A 23,773-nucleotide genomic window follows, 5' to 3' on the forward strand; every position below is an offset into this window, starting at 1 on the left:
TCAGCACAGGCTGATGACGGTTTTCTACATGGGTTGTAGTTGGGGATTCAGGAGGTGTTATTGTCTAGTCCCCGGGGACTGATGCTGATCGGGGCCCCGGTCCATCACAGGTCCACACAGAGCACATGCTCACGCTGAGGCATTAATTATTAATGCAAAAAAGGAAAATTAGAGATGCTCTGGAAGCTCCCACATAGAAGCATATTCAGTGGAAATAGTGCATTTCGTTTCGTTTCGTTTTTTATTTATTTCGGACATGTATATAAGAAAAAAAAACAAGAAAAAAAGATAAGAGAAACAAATACAGGTGGGCATTCCACCACATAAAGAGAAAAAAAAACACATAAAAAAAAGACATATTTCAGTTACATGTTCGAAAAGGAGTGGGAGGAAGTATAAACTTATTTAATCCCACCCCCTTTCCACAACTAAACATAAATGATATGCCTGTATTTACGTTTTATACTATACACTAAGTTGTATAAATACATAAATAAATATATATAATTTTTACAAAAATAACCTGTTTAATACCAAATGTAAGCTCTATCATAAATATAATATACAGTAACTATGATATAAATATAATATGACTATGATATAAATATAATACGTATATCTATACAAACATACCAAGACAACATGACGAAATAGCAGAACACACACAGCTGCTGATCTTTAAACACAGTCTTCCCTTTTATACCTCAAATAAACTGTCTTTATATTTCTTCTTAAATTGTTTTGTGTTTGTACATTCTTTTAACTCCAAATTCAAATCATTCCACAGTTTGATTCCACAAACTGATACACAAAAACGTATTTTTGTTGTATGCACGAATAAAGATTTGAAGTTTAGGTTTCCCCTTAAATTATAACTCCCTTCCCTCCCAATAAATAATTTCTGAATGTTATCCGGTAGCGAATGATTTTTTGCTTTAAACATTACTTGTGCAGATTGAAATGTCACTAAATCCATAAGTTTTAATACTTTAGACTGTAAGAATAGTGAGTTAGTGTGATCTCGATATCCAGCCTTATGAATGTATCGTATTGCTCTCTTTTGAAGTTTGAGTAATGAATGTAACCTGGTTTTATAGTTATTGCCCCAAATTTCTGCACAGTAAGTGAAATATGGAAGAACTAGTGAGCAGTAAAGAATATGAAGGGCCCTGTAATCCAAAACCTGTTTTGCTCTGTTAAGTACTGCAATGCTCTTTGAAACTTTGTTTTGTACATACTTAATATGAGATTTCCAGCTAATTTGATCATCCATTATTACTCCAAGAAATCTGATTTCGTTTACTGTTTCAATATCACTGCCATCCAATTCAACTTTTATTTGCATATCACTTCTCCGATTACCAAAATACATTATTTTTGTCTTACTCATGTTTAATGATAATTTGTTATCAGTGAACCATATTTTTAACTTATTCAATTCTGTCGTGACATCAAGCATTAGTTTTTATAAATCAGTACCAGAGCAGAACAGATTTGTGTCATCAGCAAATAGAACAGGTTTTAGTACTTTAGATACTTGGCATAAGTCATTGATGTAAAGAATAAACAATTTGGGTCCCAGCACTGACCCCTGGGGGACACCACAAGTAATGCTCAAACATTTGGAACAGTAATCACCCAGCCTCACAAATTGCTTCCTGTCACTCAGATAGCTCCTCAACCACCGTAAAACTGTACCCCTGATGCCTTACCGTTCCAGTTTAGTAAGTAAAATATCATGGATAATTGTATCAAATGCTTTTTTTAAATCCACAAATATTCCAAGTGCGTGGTGTTTCTGATCTATAGAACTTGTTATTTCTTCCACTGAATCTATTAATGTCAATGATGTAGATCTATTTGTCCTGAACCCATACTGACAATTTCTGTATAATATGTGTGCAGTCTTTCTAGAAAAGGTTTAAAGCTTTGTACAGATCATATGAAAGAGTTTGATATGCCGCTAGATTCTTAAAGACGATTACCGTATAAATACAATTCAAAGACGTGGAGCAAAGAAATCCTTTCTGTCACAAATGAATGAACTGAATGACTGCCCGGACGCAGACAGACCTCTCTCTTCTATCACCTCTCTCTTTCAAAGACCTAAAGGAAATAACTCTCTCTCCGTCTGTGCTGGGGTTCTCATAATTAGTCTCTCCCTCTCCTCCTTTTCTCACTCCTGTCCTCTTTGCCTTTCTCCGTGTCCCTTTTCCGTCCTTCTCTGTAGCACCAGAGCTGTCTGGCTGCTCTTTTCTCTGCTGAGCATTTTGAATCAGAATCACAGTGGGAACTCGAGCTGCCTGCCTATTGCCACAGATTCAGCTGCACACACGCACGCAAGGAACAAAGGACCTGCTCATGAACACACGCTTGTTTTCTTTTCAGGTGTGAAAACATTGCAAAAATTGCAATTAAGGTGGATGCCCCCTGCCTTTCTGTGGCTCTCCCTCCTTTTGGATTAACAATTATTGTTTCTTCTCCTAGTTGTTTGAACCTAAAAATTATTATTTGGAAGGAATCAAAAAGATTTATAAGCTAAGTTTCATTGTAAGGTTTAATTCAGCATGTATGTGTAATGTGAAAATATTTAACTTTTACCAAGAGCCACTCCGGATGCACAACAACAAATAATTAGTCAACTTTGGAGGCAACTTCCTGGAGCAACATGCTCATTTTAATGTGACAACTGAGATTTCTTTAGATCTAAGCTACATTATGTTTGCAACATCCAGTCAGGATTGGCAGGAGATAAGAGAAAAGAATATTCAACAAGTTGTATTCAGTCAACATGCCTTGAATATTTGTGACACTGTAGACATCTAGTGTAGTATAGGCCAGTGTCAGCCGTTACCGACTATACCAAGAAGTCAAAGTTAGAGATCATAGATAGTTAACAGGCGATTCTGCCGTTCTTTCCAGGTTAGCCTCTATCTCCATTTTGATGCCACGATGGAGATCTGGATGCATTCAGGTGCCCAAGTAGAGGGGTCTAAATGGAAATCCCTCATGTCCCTTTTCAGTACACCCTTATCTTAACGAGCTCGGCCTGTTGGCCTCGACCCGTCTTTAAGAACGCTTTGCAGGATGCAGTGTGGTAAACGAGATTAACACATTCAGTGGACATTCTGTACTTTACAAGCAGTCTAGTGACTGCCAACATCGTCCTCTATGGTCCATTGTGGACAACACCGCAGTAGAAAGCTTGGCATAATCAAAGAGTCGTTCCCAGAGGGGTCAGAGGAAACTACCGCCTAAAAAACTAAATTTTTCAATGGCTATCAATATTATTACCCAGACTTTGATTGAACATCTGAGGGAAACAAGAGCATCTCCAGGCTGTCAAGGTCTGCACCAAAGCAGGTGCTGATGCTGAGGTTTAAGAGGCGTGCATGCTCTCTCTGCTTTGGAGGGCAAATCTCTGGATAAGATAATTGCACACTCCTACTAAATACCTGTCTGCATCAAGTACTCCCCACTGTGTCCATGATTTGGCAGAAGGCGTCCCATGACATGGTCAAAGGGAGAGAGACGCATAGTGTTAATGCACTGGTTTACCTTTTACTCTGTTCAGTCATTAATTTTGATGGGAGACGCATTGAATGCAAGCGTGTCACACCTTTCAGTGAGGGTCATGTTTTCCTGGACTTGGTTATTCTCCTCATGAACTCTGCATGGTGTCTGTTGCTATGGTGCACACTCACAAAGGCTCACATCATTATGAAGGACAGGTATGGACTGCTAACACCGATGTCTGCTACTCAGAAGCAGATGTGGGTGTTGAGAGAAAGAGGTGACACCTGGGAAACGAGTTCGTGCAGGCAGTCTCAAGTAGTATTAATGCTAATTTTCTTCCCTCTGCATGGTTGGTTTCAGTTACATTGTCTAGTTTAAAAACCTATGTCAGATGCTTTCTGATGTCTCAAACCCACCAAGCTTGCTGCCACTTTTAAAATCCTTCCTCTTGTCATGCCCGCTCCTCCCATGCTACCACGATGGGCATCGCCAGCCTTCTGATCACCTGACACTACAACTCCCAGCATCCATCAGTTCTCCTCATCATGGACTGCACCTGTGCCCTGATCACCTTCCCCCTCATGCCTACTTATATCCTGCACAATCCCCAGCTCTTGCTGCAGTATTGTTTGGTCCACATTTAGTCCCTTGAAAACCTGACACCTCATCTCAGCTTCTGCACTGCAAAAAATGTTTTTCTCTCTATTTCTTATTTTATTTCTCATTTTCTAGTTTTAAGAATTGTAGTCAAGAAGGTTTTCCTTACCTCATTGGAAAAGATATTTTTGCAAGACAATTTTGACTGGATTTGGGGTTATTGGCCTTACTTTTAGAGGGGTTGTTTTTTGCAGTGTGCCTGTAGACTCATCCCGAATACCTCTAGATAGCTCTAATAAATGTGGATTTATGAGAGCCTTTACATCAAGACTGAAATAGGTTTTTATCATTAATAAGACATTTGTTGTGGGATGTGTCTAGGTTTTATTGCGTAGTCCAGGCAGCTCAGTGCGTGAGTGAGGGGGGCGCGTGGCCGAGGCATGAGAGAGAAAAGAGGGCGTGTGTTGTTGTGCTCCGGGGAATGAATGAAGGATACGCCGACCGGAGCGGACAGAGAGGGATAGCGTCTGGTTTGTAACTGTGCAGTTGAAAAATAAAGCCCTAGCCCCCCCTCCCTCCATCTCTTCAGCAAAACGGCCGGTTAGTTTATGTGCTATCACCTTAACAATTAGGGAGTGAGCCCGGATCTCCCCAGTCTTTCCCAACCACGGTTAGGAGACCGAAGCAGGAAAGGCTTCACACATTTGACACACAAGTCTTTATTCTATAAATTGGCAGATTGGAATAAAAAAATATGACTGGATTTGTCCACAATCTTGATAAATCCATTCCCGATGTCTGTCCAGTCTAGGCAAAAAGATGCAGGATCAAATTAATTATATATCATTTGTGATACAATCTTTTAAAAGGAAGACTATTATAAAAAAAAACGACTTTTTCTCTACTTTTGAGCATATATTGGGTGGTAGCTGTTCATAGCATACCAATTGACTGGCCAGTTGCAAACTGCAACTTTTCCGTGAAAGTAACACACCAGCAGTATTTTTAGCATACTGCACATTACATAATCGTTTGCATCCTGGATACAGCACACTATATCTTGGGAAAATCCGTCCACGCTCTCAGTATAGTAGGCCGTTTCAAAAATACCCCTGGTCTCATTATTGTTGCCCCAACTCAACAACTCGACATCATGCAGCATTGACTGCTCCATGTATGTAGGTACAGCAAAACTGTAACACAGTTTTCAAAAGATGCACACCATCCACAAGAGGATTACTGCAAAAAACTAGGTCGGAATAGTCCTTGCTAGGAATAGTGCAGTAAAAACACATTGTAACAGCAGCTAAGATCCTGGCTGTCGTATTATGTCAACGACATTTCATCAAGACTTAAGGACAAGGGCAAAATACGTCTCTTTTGATTATGTCATTGTAAATCTCATGAAGAAATATCCCAGGAAATGTTGAAAAATCAGCTATAAATTGTAAAGTATTTTATTAAATATATTAATTTTGACATCACTAGACAGGTTATAGATGGAAACCTAATGGAGGCTGCATACCTCTGAATCTGAACATATACGGTTAGGCATATGTGTGAGGTCAGCATGTAATGCAGCTGTTGGGCGCGCTTGTCGAGTGTCTCATCTCTGTCATTTGGGGGCTGAACATGCGAGCTGGCTCAGCATGAAACCGCTGATTGTTGGAGCTGCAGATTACACTCTGTTTCTGCCACCAAATGACAACAGCTTTTTTCCACAGTTGTTCAAAGAACTCATCTTCTTTCTACAGACCTGCTCAGAGAGCCGGTGATGTATGCAGCATGTGTGATAGGAGGGTGGTCTCACTTAGCACAGACACACCCTGCTGTTTTCAATGTCAAACCACCAGTGTGTGCACTTTAGAACCAGCAAGCATCACCAGCCTGCACACATACGCCTCTGGCTGCTTGGTGTGACTTACAATAATCACTGGTCTGCAAAAAGAGAGGCAGGGGAGGCCGCTATAAAGCAGCACACGCAGTTTGTTGAGACTCAACAAGAGCAATGACTCAACATATTGATTTTTTTTTGAGAGCTGTGTTGACTTGCTTCTTATGAGTAAACATATTTAGTTGTAGCGGAGTGTATTAACCCCAGTGGACAAAAGGGTTTTGCCATGTTCATAGTGCTGCTGTTCAAAACTGCATTCCACCATGATCTTTTGAGTGTGATGGGGTTAATAACTAAAGCTTTTTACTAAAAACAGTAGATAGAGTAGATATAGAGTGAAATGTTCCCTGTACACTGCTGTGGAAAACTTTTGTTGTAAAAATAGTTTCCGCAAAGGTTCCATGTTCATAATGGTTCATGCAAGGAAATGAGTGCAGACGCAAACGCTCAGAAATGCGTAAAATAAAGGGGCCAAAAAAATAATATCAAGGAAACATCAGGAAGAGATCTAGAGAACAAAGAGACGCGTTGCGAAGCTGCAGAGGAGACAAATATGACAGGGGCAGGAATCCAAGCACACTGCAAATGAGAGATGGGAAATGGCATCAGAGACAAAGAGAGATGGCCAACATTTTCATTTCCTCTCCCTCCATATAACAACCTCCTGCTGCCACTCATGATGTAAGGCTGAGGCAATTAACCCCCTTCATCTGTCTCACACTCATGACTGCATGTGTGTGTGACTGTTTGTGAGTGTGTTTCTGATCAAAGATAAATCGCACTACTTAACACCTCAGGGAGATGATGTCATACTTTGCACAGTGAAAAAGTGATGCTGGCAAACAGCTGATGTTACTCAAACAAGAGAGAGAAAAGATCCTCTGTGTTGCAGCTGCGGCATCTCTTCATGCATTACACTTTGACTGATTATTTATTATTAGCTACCAAATGAGTGGACTAGTAAGTTCTGTGTCTAAAAATAATGCATTCATCCCAGTCAGAGGTATAATATGTTCTTTTCATGGGAAATGGTTAATTTCATATATGTCTTAATATTATTTTAGATGATTTACTCAAGGGAGCCTTAACGTCAAAAAGAAAACTGCGAGAAAAATAAGTTCGAGCTCACGTAGTTACAGAAAATAAATTGCATAATCTTATTCATTGCATGCAAACATAATTTTTCATGTAAAAGCAGCAAAGTAACATTCATATGCATGTTTACAGGATATTTGTCTGAACAGTATATTAAGTTTAAATGTATTAAAAAGTAAAGCAACATGACATCAAATGTATTATTCCATGAATTCAGTAAGATTTTTCAGGATGTGATTGATTATTTTCATCGGAGAATGCAGCCTCGGTGTTGTAGAGGATTAAACGTTAACTGTAGTATTGCACAGGGCGCTTTAAGGACACATCGATCATACCGTATGAAAAATAACTTGTAAAGCCACATGTTTAATCAGTTTGTTGGTGGTACTCCATGAAAAACTGTATGAAAAATTGGAGCTGCCTGATGTCCAATGGGGGAAAGGTTTTGATTTTTGTTTTCTTTTTGTTTTCAAATTCACTTAGCTGACATCATGATATAATAACAGCAAGTGCAATCATAAAATGAAATGAGGCCAATACAGAAGTTCTTTAAACCTGCAATTTGTCTAATACCAGCAGGGGGGTTCTCTGATTGGATAGATGTGCTAAACTCTATGAGATGAAGGCAGCAGCAACCTCACACTTGATTTATTACTTGTGGTGGCAAAAATTGTTGTTCGTTCAATAAAGTGTTCAAAAAAGAACGTCGGGACACAATCAGCTGTCTTTCTGGAGTTTTAATAAAAGAGAACATTCATGAATGGAGGCCACACAGTGCAGTCTGATCAGACGAGCAATCAGCCTGTAATGACCTGAAGATGTTTAGAGACACCCTATCTTATAGTTAACAATGAGACAAAATATGGCCCCTGATGCTCAACCTGGCTCCACTGCCTGATAGTGAGAAATTCCACAGGCACTGTGTCAGAGAGCTTGACCTCAAGCAGCATAGCAACTTGAAAAACAGGATTTGTCCTTTATTCTTAAAGCAACAAAATGTATGTTATACTAAAATTTCCCATTACATACTTCAGTATACATTTCCCTCAAGTTTATGGCTTCAGTTGTAATTTTTACATTTACTTCAATATGGTAAAATGTTAATTTTGTAAATTATGAAGCCATTTACTCCAAAGTAGATGGTAAGTGTAAAGTGTGCTCCAGAGCAGTTGTATAATGTGTAGTTTCCAGTCAGTGTAGTTTCACAGTCATGTGTAGCTTTTTAACATTTTTACAGTCCTTTCACTTTTCTACTGTGCTTGCAAATGATACGAATCAGGTGTTTAGAAATGATACTTAAAAAAATACATGGTGCAGAGTTGCTCGTTTTACTATAAATGTTTGAAGGTTAATGTAATACCGGATGGGCTTTGCCCTACATAAAAAGCCTGCAAGGCATGTGTGCTCAAGATCTGAAACACTGTGATTTTTGAGATTTGGGAAACTGTTTTATACTTTTTTGTCCGGTGATACTTGATGTAGAACGTATCCATATCTTGGATGCAGAACTCCACTCAGTTTGTCAGATCAGAACACTGCATATTTCGTTCCATCCTTCGAGCTGGTCCCCAAGAAGCACAAACTGGCACAAAGGCTGCAGTATCAGTTTTATCCAGGGATAACTGAGATGGCAGAGTACAGAGAGCTGCATAAACAAGTTCAAAGGAACTCAAGCTTGCCAAACGCAGCCACAAAGACAAAGTAGCTCTGTACCAGCAACATGCATCCTGCAGGATAGGAATTCATTCCACGAAGTGTCTGTTTTCAAATGTGCTCAGCCACACATTTTAGAAGAAAGGTATTAAAAAGAAGAAGCACATATATTATTGAGCCCAGTCTGAAACATCACAATGTGTAAAGGTCAATGATGTCTCATCACATGGGACTGGGGATGCGTACCTGTTGATGTTTAGCCTGACTATGAAAATTAATCTACTAGCCAGCACCATTCGAGTCACTCAGAAGGTTTTTCTTGATTTGGATGATTCGAAACTGTTACAAAAGCTGCAGACTAACAAAAGTTATATCAAAACGGATGTTTAAACTTCTCTGAAAAGTTTGCCACAGTTCAAGGACAGTTCAACTGCTGATGCTCAGGTTGCTGCTGTCTGCCACGGCCGCACAGTTTTCACACATACTACACTTTAAATGTTCCTAGTCTTAAAGGGCTGCCTGTCCCCGTCTAGGAACACAGATTACACACAAAGTCAAGTAAAAGTGAATTGTAAGGACATATGCGGAAACTCAGAATTTATGCTATTTAGACTTATCGAACCATCCTCCCAATTTTTCTCTCTGCGTGAATTATGAGGACATGACCCGTGTCCTCATAACTGAAAATGTCCATTAGTGTTGTCTGTTTGCCTGAAAAATGTCCCCATGAACCATTTATCAAAACAAACACACACACACACAAACACAAACACACACACACTACACTTGTCTCTACAAATGTTTCTAGGTTTAAAAGGGCTAGCCATGATTCATCCTACTTTTGTGTAATTATATGGCCCAACATGTGCCTTTGCAGTTGTAATTTGAATTAAATCATTGTTGTTTTTTTCTTTCAAACAATCAGAATCGTGGGAAAAATGCTATATATCCCCGAGGGTCACTTAGGTGGGCAAAGAACGAGCAAGTATATTACAAACAGCAAGTCAGATAGCATCCAAAAATGACGTGATATTGTACGTGAGGACATGGTAAGAATGTTATGAGGACGTTGTTGGTGGTTTCTGTCCTGTAGGGTGATGGAGCGATACCAGCAGCGTGTGGAGAAAGATAAAACACTTTCAATGAATATGGAATAAAATGTCAGTAAGATGTTCTCGCTGACAGAAAAGGAGTTGAGTTTCCGGAGTAGCTACATCCTCTGGTGGCACTTTGTCAGCATCCCCTCAGTGCTGCAGGAGAACCTCCGTCGGTTGTCAAGGAGAGTATCCAGGTATTTGTAGTCTTCTTGAGTCTCCACCAGTGAAGCTTGGATCATGGGCGTGACAGCTGATGCCTCTTTCCTTCAGCTGCTGGAGAAAGGTCGCCAACATCTCCGGAGTTTTGCTAAAATAACTGATGGCAGGAAACCACGATAGAGAAAAAGAGAAATTACTGTTAGTTGTGCTTAAAGTAAGCAAACTAATCGGTTGCCTCAATGTTTAAAGTTTAAGGTGAATTATTTTTATTTTAGGATCATTTGAGTTATTGTTGAAGTGCTAAAAGAGGAAATAAATAATAATTATCCATCTATCTATCCATTTTCTATACCCGTATACAGGGTGAAAGGGGTAATAATTATTATAAGGATAATAACTACACCTATAACTGCTGAATTCCTTCAATCTGTTCTAAGTGAAATTAATGAATATCACAGATTGTATGTACTGAAGATATTTGAGCTTACTAAAGCAGAAATATGGGTTATCTCACTTATCAATAACTCGTAGCGTTCGAGTTGGTTAGATGAGTACTTTAATTTACACATGAAGTACATGAAGCAAAAGCCATATTTTATGATAATCTAAATGTTTTGTGTTTATGAACGCACCATCACAATGTATTCACAAAAATATAGCGTGTACCATTTAAGAATTACAGACATTTTAAGTTAATTTCACCCCTTTTCAGCGGCTCAAAAGTATTTGGAGAATTCACTGAAAAGAACTAAATTGAACAGATATGGTCCATTTCCTCGATATTTCAACACAAAAGAAGTGAATGGAATGTCTGGAGTTGATATCAGGTATGAGGTTGGGATTTGGCAGCTCTTTGACTGGAGTTACTCATATGAAGTCCAAGGAGAACTTAAAGGTAGTGAAAGAGGCCATCATGGATGATAAAATAACTTAAAGCTATAAGAGAGAAAATAGAAAGCCTGAAATACAGCAAACTGAACAGTCTGGAACCTTCTTAGAAAGAAAGAAAGCACGGGTGAACTCAAGGAATCAAAAGGCCACAGAAGACAAAACCTTGGTGCTGATGAAAACTCAACCACAGCATCAGCAGAAATTTAAAAGATACTTCAGAGAAGGTTGGTGAATTATTTAAATCAAACGAGATGCCCTTCATGAATGTAAAAACAGAGGATTTACAACAAGGTGTAGACCACAGAAAACATTCAAGAACAGGAAAACCCCAGTAGACTTTGGCAGAAAACATCTCCAAAGGCCTCCGTTCTGGACTGCATGATAGATGATGGGAAGAGAAAAAAGTATGGAGAAGAGGAAACAGTTCAAGGAAACAGTTTATGACCAAAAGCAAAGTCAGAGGCAGAGTTATGGTACAGGCATGCATGATAGTGAGCAAGATGCATGATGAACTTTGAGCTGTACAGGACTTTACTCTGTTCACATTCAGCATGTGGATAATCTGCACCGTAAACATACTATGAAAACAACTCAAGACTTTTTCATGGCAAATAAATGGAATTTTGTTCAACAGCCAAATAAATCAACTGAACACAATGTTTTTCAGCTATTGATGACTAAACCCATAAAACTTAAGACAGAAAGGTTTAGCAGTAACAAGCTACAACTGAGGGTAGCTGCATTAAAGGTCTGGCAGCGCGTGCACCTCCAGGAATGTAACCCAGAAATTGGTGATGTCCAGACTCCAGGCATTTAATGACTGTATAGGGTTTTTAAATTAGGCTCATATTTACAATTATGTCACTTTTTGTTATTACTTTTGCGCCTCTGAAAATGGTCGTATGTTATATGTATGTGACTCGATGAATCACAGAGACATTGCGAGGTGCTTTGTCCTCCTCCTTTGACCTCCACAAGGTTAAAAGGATACTACATATCAGAGCGCAGCATTTACAGATCTGAGGATAGGACGCTTTACCATCACAGAAGCTGTAATTACCACTGAAGAGAGGAGGAATAGATAAGTGCAGACGTGACTGGGGGGACACTCTCAAATGTGTAAACACGTAATTACATGAATGCATAGATTAGGATACAGACACTTCGTGAGATGGAGGTCAACAAGAAATATGATGTGTCCCATTGCTGTTTAGGGTTATTGTGTGCACGAGTATGCATTTCAACAGCAAAATGTGCTGGTTTTCACATACCTTCTTCGTCCTATTCGTCAGGCTGGTGTGTGTGTGTGTGAGAGAAAGAGTGAGAGGTATCCTCTAGAGATGATGGACCTGTGTCTGCTCAAGTGTGTGTTTTTGTGTGTACAGACTGGCAAAAGGAGTGGACGGTAATTGGTAGGCAGCAGAAAACTCGCTCCATTTTCTTGGTTGGCTGGTCATTGGATGTTGAATTCAGGGGAGAATTACAGTTAAGAACAGAAAAGAGAGAAAGTGCAAGGGAGCAGTTGAATTTTGTGTAAGTGATTTACCGCAGTCGCTCGTTTGGTACTTTTCCGTTTTCAATTAATTATGACATCACAGCTGTGATCTAGATTGGAAAATTCAACATTTTACTTTGCTGCAGCACGAAGGCATTTAAAATACGTCTCCTCTGAGATACACAATGCTCTTTGGGTATTGGGTGTAGTATCTGTGCATGTTGCTGCCATTCAATAAAAATAAGCCCAAAACAATTACCCTCGCTGCACAAAGAGTTTTATTAAGTTACTTTAATTTGCAAAACGTACACATCCACAGACTGGTCAACCGTAACTGTGCAGTGCCAATACATTGCTGCTGCTCAGCTACAGAGACTAAGGCTTTATTATGAATTTAGTGTTCGGCCGGACAAATCAATTTGAACAAATGTAGGCTTTATTTGTTAGAAATCCACACCTTTCAGAGGGGTGATTAGCTCCTGATATTCCTAGAATAAATCATGAAGTTGAACATAGAGGACAGCAGACTGTTAGGATTAAAATAAGCTCTAATGGGATGGATTTTGATGAAAACAAATGAGGCGTGTAGTAGGTTGAAAACATAACTTTCTGTTATGTTGAAGCTGAGGCTTCATGTGAAGAACCCTCCTGTGATACGCATTAATACAAACTAACCCTGAACCTTGTCAAAATGTTATCTTTAGGGTGCTAATGTCCCTTTTCATTGTATTTTCCAGCCCTACTTTTCATACTTTGACGCTGGTGTTTTTCACTATAAAGTGGTTGTTATGGATGCTTCTCCATAGCTCCTGTAAGTTGTAAACACAGAGGTTAAATATTTTATTTGGACATGCAGCAGAGAAACCAGACTCATTTTAGCCCTGTTTTTATTGCGGTGTAACTGAAATGCTTCAGTGTGAGTGCCAGCATGAGTAACTTTTATCCTCAGCTCTGTAGAAACCTGTCAGTGTTTCAACCCAGGACTAAAGCAGCTACCTGCTTTGATTCTGATACTTCAAAAATGAGTGGTAAACGGGCCCATGACAGAGGTTTTGAGAACATGTCTTATTTCCCAGGCTGCTTTGAGACACTAGTTTGACTGCCAGAGTCACAGTGACATATCTGTGAATCTGCTCATTGAAACCCACTAAATATTTCAGTGGTTCCTGGAATTGTGTTTGAGTTTTTCTTTCTCCGTGTCATCTAACTTTGTTTTTTTTTAACCTCCTGTGTTCAGGTGTTCTGTGGAACCTCTCGTCGTGTGATGCCCTGAAGATGCCCATCATCCAGGACGCCCTGGCGGTGCTGACCAACGCTGTGATCATCCCACACTCCGGCTGGGACACGTCCCCACACACCCAGGAGGACCGCAAGCTGCACCTGCACTCCTCCCAGGTCCTCCGCAACGCAACGGGCTGTCTGCGGTCAGTGTGCACCAATGTTTAGGGGTGTAACAATATATCGTGCCACGAAATTTCGCGATACAAAAACGTCACGAAACGTGTCGTGGAGGTGAAAAACTGTATTGTGATATTGGGTTATTAATATTAATCTATTGTGTTGACTAGTAACGCTCATCCGACCGCGCCTCGACCCGCGGACCAAAATCTTTCTACGCTCTGAAGAAACTAGTACCGTTTTGGTCCCGATCACGGGACTCTTGGGGGTTTTTGAGCTCTGAACTTTTACTTATGTAAGGCTGGTGTAGAGTTAAGCCTTTACTTATTAAATTAAACCTTTTTCGGGTCGTGAGTAGGATAAACACGGGGACAACTTCTGCTGAGTTCCAGTGTACTTTAATGTCCCTCAACAGTGTAGGATTTTAGAACATCAACACAGCACCTAGTGCCGTACTGTGGCGTATCACTCCGCCCAATCTAAAACAGACTAATCACTACAGATAAAGTGACTAGTGTCATTATAGTCCCTAATTTACATTAGAATATAAAGAATATATTTATAAAATAATGAACCCTGAATTACCAAAATAACCTTCTTAACAAAAATAAATCTCCTCTTACACTTATAAGGTGAGCATGAATCAATCTATTTTATGATGTAAAATTGTATGTATTTATTTACTTTTATTTATTTATTTAATTTTAGATGTTACATTTCTGGAAAAGAAAAAAGTCAAATCATACATGAGAGAAACTATTCAGTTTGTGGCAAAATATTTTTACTTGTATGAAACTGAAGATGCATAATTCAAACCTGACATTTACTTTTAGTTCAGTTTGTGGAAAATGGTTGGCCTGGCTTTCTCTTTAAAACTTAAACAGTTATAAAGCATTACAAACTGTAACAATAGGGCAAACGCACAGCATTGTTTTGTATTTTGTGTCTTTTAAATAAAAGACAATTTTTTCCAGTCATATGTTCCTCATTCAAGGTTGTTAAAAAAATACTGCTATAATATCGTATCGTTATCGTGACCTCAATATCGTGTATCGTACCGTATCGTGAGATTAGTGTGTCGTTACACCCCTACCAATGTTCCTGCCTTTTTTTTAACAAGGATTGGACAAATTTATTTGAAAACAAGTGTTTTTAAACACATTTAACGTAAAGCATTTGGACACTGCAGCAACTAAATATTATTATATTGATGTTTCAGCTGAGAATTTACAGCTGTTTTATTGTAGAGTCATGTGTTTTTTCATTCCATCGCTGCACAAATAGAGTGCCGAGACACTGCAGAAAGCTTTACTTAAGATGACTCACCGTTTGAGTTTTAGAGCTGGGATAGCTGTTTTCTTCTGTCTCACTTCAAACATGATGCTGGTTGTTTGCTGCAGTCTGCAAGGAATGGGACTGTGAGACCGTGGTACATGTTTTTGCTCTTGTTTTTGATCCTGTACTCCGGCGTCAAGACTTTGAAATGAATCGCTGCAAATTAAGTTCAAATGAATTTCCGTTTTATGGAGATTATGCATCTTGGTATTTGCATTTAAGACCTAAAATCAAACCTATAAGAAGACTAGTCACCCATTCTCTCTTTATTTCAGGCCTATTCAAGTTCAGCCATCTTCATCTTGTGATATTTTAAATTAAATAGTCTGTAAATATATGACAACCTCTCCAGCCACCTGAACAAGCATCGTCACCTATCATTTATTAATTTGTTGGTATTAATTTACTGGCCACATTTAACTAAAGTGAGAGATGACCGGATGAAGAGATAATTGAGGCTTGTTTGATAGTGGAGGAGTCAGACTGGCCTCACAAACTAATGCATCATCTGACACTATTAAGTTCCTCGTTGGGTGCTTTTTCTGGCACAAATACCAAATCTTGTCGGGACAAAACGTCCCCAGAAGAACCACAGGCCTTCGCTAATGAGGCAAAACATCCTTTCTGAGGTTCTGGCCTGTGTTAGAGTTTACATGTGAATTGGTTACGTTTGAACGTCCACACGAATGGACATCAAAGCAATGACCTGTTGTGGACAACGACAGAGCCGTCCCCCCGTAGCTCTCCATCCTACTAAATAATTCCTGTCAAACATTATTACTCTGCCAGGAACAGAGCTGAATAAAGATTTGTCACCTTTAAATATTTACAGGCACAAAAAACTGCTTATTTTGTTTTTATTCTATCTTCTTAATCCACATTAATGTAATATTTTCTGTAGTTTTACAGAGCTCGGTAGTAGGGTTTCTGTGTATTAAGTTGTTGCGATTCACTGATCTAAAAGGTTACACTTCCTGCTCAAAACCAAACAAGATAGTTAACATCTACCCAATGGTTATTTAAGATTTTGAATATAATTTTTTTTTTTTTTTTTTTTCAATTAAAAAAAAGATTTTATCCATCCTCCTTTCATAAAAGATCAAAAAGTCAAAGCCCAGAAAAACTCTTTAAACTCTTTAAATCTTTAACACAGTTTTGTATTTGTATGTTTTATTACGTCTCATAAGCTGCAAGAACTAGTGAAATTGCAAAAAGCGATGTGCTCTCCATCACCACTAACTACTTTTAAACATTCAAATTTACATCTGTGGGAAGTTCTCCAAATATTTTCAGTGTTACCAAGACATAAAATATTTCTCTGGCTTAGTCTGAGCTCATAATTATTTCTCTCCACGTCTGCTGCCTTCCAGGCGCTTTCACATGTCTTCTACGCTCCTGTCCATCAGGCCTTGGATCGTAACATGAAACAATAAAGGCGCATCACTTGCTGAAAGGCTACAGACAAATTAGGCTGAACCATGAGCTGTCTGGATAAAGTCACGCTTTGATCTTTACCTGTCCGTCACTACTTCAAATTTATTGAGATCATTTCAGTCTGTTATGAATAAGACAAATAGGTTTGCTTTAATTATGCAAGAAATCACTTTGTCTGATGTGTTTTGACAATGAGAAAGAGGAATCCCTGTGAATATTTCTACATGAGATGGAGAAAAGGGTGCGGCAACAGTCCCTCTCCCTGATTATGCGTACGTGCTTGCTTGATTCATCAACATCAGCTGCAGTGTTTAAGGCTTCAGTAGCGTCTAATACAGCACATATGTAAAAATGGAAGCGTTTGACTGAGATGAGTGTGTTTGTGAGTGTGCTGGTGTGCGTGTGTTGCAGCAGATAACTTTGAGTGGCTCAGCTCCCTAAACTCGAAGGGCTAATTCATCTTTCTCACGCCTCGTTAGGGAATGCTGGGAGTCTGATTAAAGATTGAATATTTCATGGCGGGTTGGGTATATCGCTGGCCACCTGCTCTCTCTTCTCTGCATTATTTCCATCGAACCCATTATCATCAACCCCCCCATGCCTCTTTCTTTTTCCTCTCCCTCTCTTCAGTCTCTTCCTCTACTCCACCCTTATTTCATTCCATTAATCCATTTCTCCTGTCTCCATCTTTCGTCTTCGTCTCTGCTTCAGCGTCTGTCACTTTCTCTCACGTTTCCATCCCTCTGTCTAGCTGCTTTTAACACCTTCCGTTTTACATATCCAACTATTGAGAGGGTTCAGATTTGGCAGATGTCATGCAAACCCCTGCAGCATCTACTGAGGAGCAGATTTATCTATCCGTTTGTCGTGCTTTCAAGTCTGCACCGTGATCTCTGCAGATTAGAGGTCTCTCTGCCATTAACAGGTGTAAATCCAGTCGCTGAGTTGCGTTCTAGCTGGATGTTTGCTGCAACCTCATTTCCTTACAAGTCGGGACACACGTGGATGTCTTTCATAGAATAGACAGCAACAGTTTGCAAATCTGACAGACGGCAGCAATGTTTAGGAGCTCCTGCAGTAAGGTTCACAACGGGGTCGTCTGTTTTGAATGTGGTGCATCCTCGCACCCTGCAAACCGCAACCTTAAAAGGATGTCATCTTATCACTGTCTCCTACAGATGTTTGTGTAGATTTTGGAAAGTCTTTATTGATATTATGTACGGCAAGATGATGCGAACTCCAGATGAATTCTTTCAGGTTGCCATTGGGTCTCTTACAAATGGTGAACTCCTCATCATCAAGCAGATGGGCATTAAAGCCAAAATAACTCAATTTTGGTGCCAGCAGTCTTTAGTTTGTTCAGATTAAGTTTGAAAACCTGCTTCTCACGTTCTTTTTAGACAGAACATGCATTCTCCTGGCAACCTTTCTAAATAAACCATATTTTTTTCCAATATTTTTCTAATTGTGCTGTCATGGACTTCAACATTTTATCAATCTCAATTAAGCTTGTAAGTTGTGTGGGGTGAAAAGCTTTTTGCTTGTTTGTTTGGTTAGTTGTTTGTACTTCTCAAAGCGTTGTGTAATCTGACTTTGAGCCACATTTTTGGAGAAATCCACTCCTGGAAAGATTGGCTAATGTCTTGAACACGTTCTCACTGGAGAACATTTAATATCACATTATTTGCAAATGGTTTTATTATCACTTTCAGATTTATGGGCATCAACAATGGCTTCTATAAGACCAGTGCTCATTTCTTTCCCTTTTGGCATTGTGTTAACACACCTGGACCACAAAACTGCCAGAACATTTTCTTTTGTGCAGGTACTCCTGCTGATGAGCGGTTCAGGGATGATGAGTAGAAGCACCTGGCTGCAACATCCACTATTAAACCCCGTGGAAGCAGCAAGGGGGGGCTTAGGACTGTCCAAATGATTTCTTTTTAAAAACAATTGATGGCACAGTGAAAAAAGGTTGTATGCCATTGTTTGTTGGATGATGCCTTTGCCTAATCCTGAAACACACTATGATCTGATGATATGGGCTTAAAAGAGGAGGTATTAACTTTTGCACACTTGTAACTACACAGTGGTGTCTCTAATCCCTCACAGAGGGGTGTCAAGGTTTTTTATGTTTTTAATTTCTTTTTGATATGCCGTGTGGGGAAACGTGCATAAAACAAAAGAGAAAAACAATCATCCCCACGGAAGATATTCTTTGTAAATCAGTGTAACCATTCACTGTGAGGTAAGCCACATGGGGGCAAAATCCTAAGCTTCTTCATAACTGGACTTTTGAATCATGGGCGTTATCCATTAGAGGTTATTATTTACCGTCTTACACGTACAAGGAGGGGAGAAAGCAGCATGAAATATGCAGCTACCAATTATCACCTGATGTGTCAGACATTGGAGTAACTGCTTTGTTGATGGGCCTTTTTCCCCCCGTTGGCCAAAGCAGCAGCACAGCAGGACTAAATCCTATTGTGCTCTGTTCAAAAGCTACACTTATAGACAAAACCTTTTTCCTGCAGTGTGTTGTATTTTCTGACTGGTTAGTTCCATTCTTTGTAGTTAAAGATAACATAATGAAATAAACCACACCCTAGTTGCCACCCAAAGAGAACCCCTCCGAAGGATTCAGGATTATATAGCACATAGTACATTTTGATGAAAAGTGAGCATTATCAACATCTCTTTGCTGGATTTTAAGTTACTCTGTATTTGGCAGAGATCTATTATCATGTTCACTGATATTCTTTGATTGTTGCAGTTGTGTACTTGTTTAAAAGTGATAATTGTTCCAAATGTATTGCTTAAGAATGAAGAAATGACTTCCTTCACGTTGCACCAAAGTTGCCAAGAACATACAAGCGGTACACTGACGGGAGCACGAGACTTCTGTGTTTTCATTGCCACCTTCGATTCACCCACACTTAAAAGGGGGTTGATGTAGAGAGATTTCTGTTTCAATTATGTAAATCACATAGCCAACACTAGCAACACCTTATGCACTGACACATCTGTCAGAGCAGCATTAGTATTCACCGGTTTATACGTCCAGCAGTCCCACTGCTTTGAAGTTTTTGTTGTGTTTGACTCCCAAATGAGATATCTAACAGTGAAACTACTAATCACACCTCTGTATTACTTGCGTCATCTGTCTGCTGTCTGGTGGTGTGTTTATGAGCAGCATAAAGTAAGTAAAAAGAGTCTTGATAAAAGCTCTGAACAAAGTCAGGACACTGCCCTTCAAAACCAATCCAAAGCTAAAATACTCAGAGGAAAACAGCAAACACCAATGTGTTACTTACGGTCGTAACTACAGTTTAATTATTTTTTGTAGGTCAATTTTACCTTAGATTTTCTTTTGTCTCCTACGTTGACAGAATATATTTTCTGCACTTACAAATGTTTTTTCTGAAACGTGTCTTTATGGCCCTGTCCCAATACTCCCACTACCCCTACTTTTCAGCACTACCCCTAAATTGTGCGCGTTCCCGTGAGGGTAGTGGTGTCCCAATTCCTCTTTCCACCTAGGGGGAGTGAAGAAAACGAGTGTAGTGGCTATGAATCTGTCCCTACGGATAGAGGGTTTTCCGATGCTCACTAGCTGATCTAGGGCCAGAAAAATTTCCTTTTCGTCGTCATTTGTGGACTGAATCAAAAAAAAAAAACATGGCGGACATTTCTTATTTTTTTGTGAATAAAATCAATATTTTGAGTTAGTTTCTGCATAAAAATGCGTTTTGATTACATTTCTAGCGAGAAATATATATTTTACTTTCATAATATTCACTCAGTGAATGTACATAATCACTCGTTTGCCCGTTGTTGCGAAGTCTTTTTCAAACCTCGCCAGAATAAAGGCTGATTTATGGTTCCGCATTACACCAACGCAGAGCCTACGGCGTAGGTTACGCGGCGACGCGCACCGTACGCCGTACCCTACACGGACCCTACGCCGTACCCTACGCCGTAGGCTCTGCGTCGATTTAACGCGGAACCATAATCAGCTCCGGAGCCGGCAGGCAGGCAGAAATCCCGAAATTTTCTGAGCAAATTTCTTAACAGGCGTAGCTACAACTGTTAGATTTCATTTTTTAAACCAACATTTATCTTCCTAAATGATTTATTTCAGCCAGCGGTAATTCTCCACAGAGCTGCAGGTTTCTCCCCAGGACGACGGCGCAGGTTGACCTGGCGATCACGTCTGTACTCCGGCTGCTGCTGCTGCTGCTGCTGCTGCGCCCCGGTCTCATCATCGCCGAAAACATCAGATCAAATTTCTTAACAGCCGTTATTTGGATAAACTGAGCCCAGGTTGGGGATCTTAACGGTTACTTTTACGCCTGAAAAAATATTAAAACTTAATAAAGTGGCATATTAACAGCGCTACAGCTGAAATTAAAACAGCTTTTGGCTCTCAGCTTCCTGATTTTAGGGGTGGTGCTGAAAGTAGGGGTAGTGGGAGTATTGGGACAGGCCCCTGAGAAGATTTCAAGTGCCCTAAAATCTGTTCCTTCTTTTTTAGGGCTAGTGGTAGAAAGTAGGGGGTGTATTGGGATTGGCCCTAAAACATTATGGCCTTAATAATCATCTTGTTGGACTCCGTTTTGCACCTTTCAGCATTCACTGTTGCCAGGAGTTGTAAAGAGTTCAGTTTAGTGCTCAAAAAAGATAAACCTGCCAGCGCTTTGTCATATTGATTTTCTACAAATCTTTCCGCCGAGCTCATCATCCCATCCGTTCCCCTGCCACATTTTGTGGATGTAGATGGGTAACCAGCTAATCATGGGAGAAGTTGACAGCTGCATCCACCAGGAGAAACCACCATCAGAGGACACAAGACATATCTGCTGAAAAAATAGAATAAAATGAAATAAATGGAGACGACATGGGCACTGAATCAGATGTCTGGATTGAGTGAGCTGTTACTGTGGATGCTTGATGCTTTCAGTTTCTCAGGATGTACGTAGTTAAAGTAATTAGTAATACCTACATGAACCATTGCTCCAGAAACTCTGCATTTAGAGTCAAGGATTTTCTTTCTTTTTTGCATAACATCACCATGAAACAATTTGCATAAACACAATTCAAAAACAAAGGAAAAGCAACAATCCTCAATCATTTTGACACATGAACGGATAAATCAGAGCAGACTGGGCCGTTTGAGAGGCGTGCCTTAAATAAACAAGTGCTTAAACAAAAGCTTTTCACCCAGTGGGCCTTCAAAGTAAAATTACGAGCCTATGAGTCAGCGCCATACAAGCTCTTTATGTTATGACATGTAAATGATTTATTGGGAGCAGGAAGTGTATTTTTAGGCTGTCCTACCTCCTTTAGTGGCCAAATTCTTTTTTTTTTTTTTTTTTTCAGCTTGACAAAACCCTTGCCTTGTCATTTAGGTAAAAAACTGTAAATGTTCCTTTTGTATTTTATAATGAGTGGGCTTATAAGCATAAGATGATATTGGCAGAAAACCAACGTAGATCTATTTGGACATTAACTGGTTTTATACGGATATTTACATCATAAAATACCTTAAATGTGTCATGTTCTCACTGTATAGATGGACACCCAAAATCCCAGATCTACTATTACGTTGCATGTGCTGCAAACTCTCCGGACTTTAAAGAAATTACCGTTAACATGCGGTATGAAGTTAGTGCTTTAAAGGCTGTTGATACAATAATCGCTGCGCCACGGCCCTGGTGCGTTGTATCCTTTTCCAAGCGTAATATTCAAATAGGGGCTTATTGAAATTAATTTATTGATTTATTTACTAAGCTTTCAAATAGTGGCGCCATTATTTAATACTGATATTTTGAATATCTGATATCATCAGAAAGATCTCATATCATCTATTGCACATAAAAAGGTCATCGATACCTATGATCCTCAAGTCTTCAGGCAGCACTCCATGGAAAACAGGAAGTTACGGCATTGTGAGAAAGTGAGCAACCCCTCCCCTTCTCACCATCACCGGACTTTTTTTTAATGTGTGTGGCAGAGTGGAGGATTGGGCGTGGTCTGCGGGGGAGCAGCACACAGGTGTGCCTGGTTCTGCTGATTGTGGCACACCTGTGTCCAATCAACCTCTCCACCCTGCCTGGGTTTATAAACAGCAGCTGCATACCAGAAGAGGGGTCTGCTGTATGGAGGAAGCTTGTTGAGAGGCTATGCCCCATTGTTTTTTTTTTTAGAATACTGATTTTGCACTCTGCCTGTTTTTTTTTTTCGTTTTTTTTTTTAACATAAAATGAAAAGCCTTATTTTTTTGGCATTCTACGCTCTGCAAGATTTTTTTACACCTCATCACCCAGGTCCAGTTTTGCCTTGTCCCCTTGTACGTGGGGAGGCCGCTCTGGTTCCTCACAGGCATGATATAAGGAAATCCCCTCCTGAAATCACTGCTTTACCATCCAATGCAGGTTTAAGCTTTGGCTTGTGACAGATATGCTTCTGTTTTCTCTGAGAAAAAGCTAATTTAACATGGGCTGAGGTTATGTTGAAAACTGTTCTGTGGTCAGATGAATCAAATTTTAAATAGTCTGTTAGATAGCATGGCCAAGACATCATCTGGTCTGAGGAAGAAAGAGACTACGGAGCTTGTTATCTAACCACATATAAAAGCTTGCATCTGTGATGCTAGCGGGTGCATTAGTACCTGTGGAAAGTGCAGCTCACAGATGGAAAGGAAGCACCAATGCTTAAAGCTGGATGTACGTTTAAGAGCAACACATTCTCCCATCCAGACAGTTTTCAGCATTACAATGCAAACTCATTCGGCATCCATTACAAAAGCATGACTTTGCAGGACAAAAGTCCCGGTGCTGCATTGGCCCGCCTGCAGTCTAGACTGTTCAACATTTAAATTATTTTATGCATCGATATATAAATATGACAAAGAAGACCCAGGACTGTAGAGCAGAAAAGAATAGGACAGCAAGATGGCACATCTGTTTTTAGGTCTGAATGTGTTTATAAAATGAGTTCATGAGGTTTTGCAATCCAATATTTTATTTACATTTCACACATTGTATTTCCAACTTTTTTGGAATGAGGTTCATATGTTACTCTCAGCTTCTCTACTTGCTGCATTTATGTTTGTAAATCACACGTTCATGTCACATGTGCGTCTTAGAGGAAAAAATTCTGAATACATGCTTTTTTTGTATGTTTATTGACAAAGCTTGCTATTGGTGT

At 39.6% G+C, this 23,773-nt stretch overlaps 1 protein-coding gene across 12 annotated transcripts in view; it reads left to right on the forward strand.

Annotated features, from left to right (window-relative positions):
- Positions 1-23,773, forward strand: part of ctnnd2b (catenin (cadherin-associated protein), delta 2b) — a 219,618-nt gene that overhangs the window by 172,956 nt on the left and 22,889 nt on the right. For all 12 annotated transcript variants that reach the window (XM_061732810.1, XM_061732812.1, XM_061732813.1 and 9 more), the window contains one exon: positions 13,635-13,821. In XM_061732810.1, the coding sequence (XP_061588794.1) occupies positions 13,635-13,821 (187 nt within the window). The remainder of the gene's footprint in view (positions 1-13,634; positions 13,822-23,773) is intronic.

This window comes from Cololabis saira, chromosome 10, assembly GCF_033807715.1.
Source record: "Cololabis saira isolate AMF1-May2022 chromosome 10, fColSai1.1, whole genome shotgun sequence".
NCBI lineage: Eukaryota > Metazoa > Chordata > Actinopteri > Beloniformes > Belonidae > Cololabis > Cololabis saira.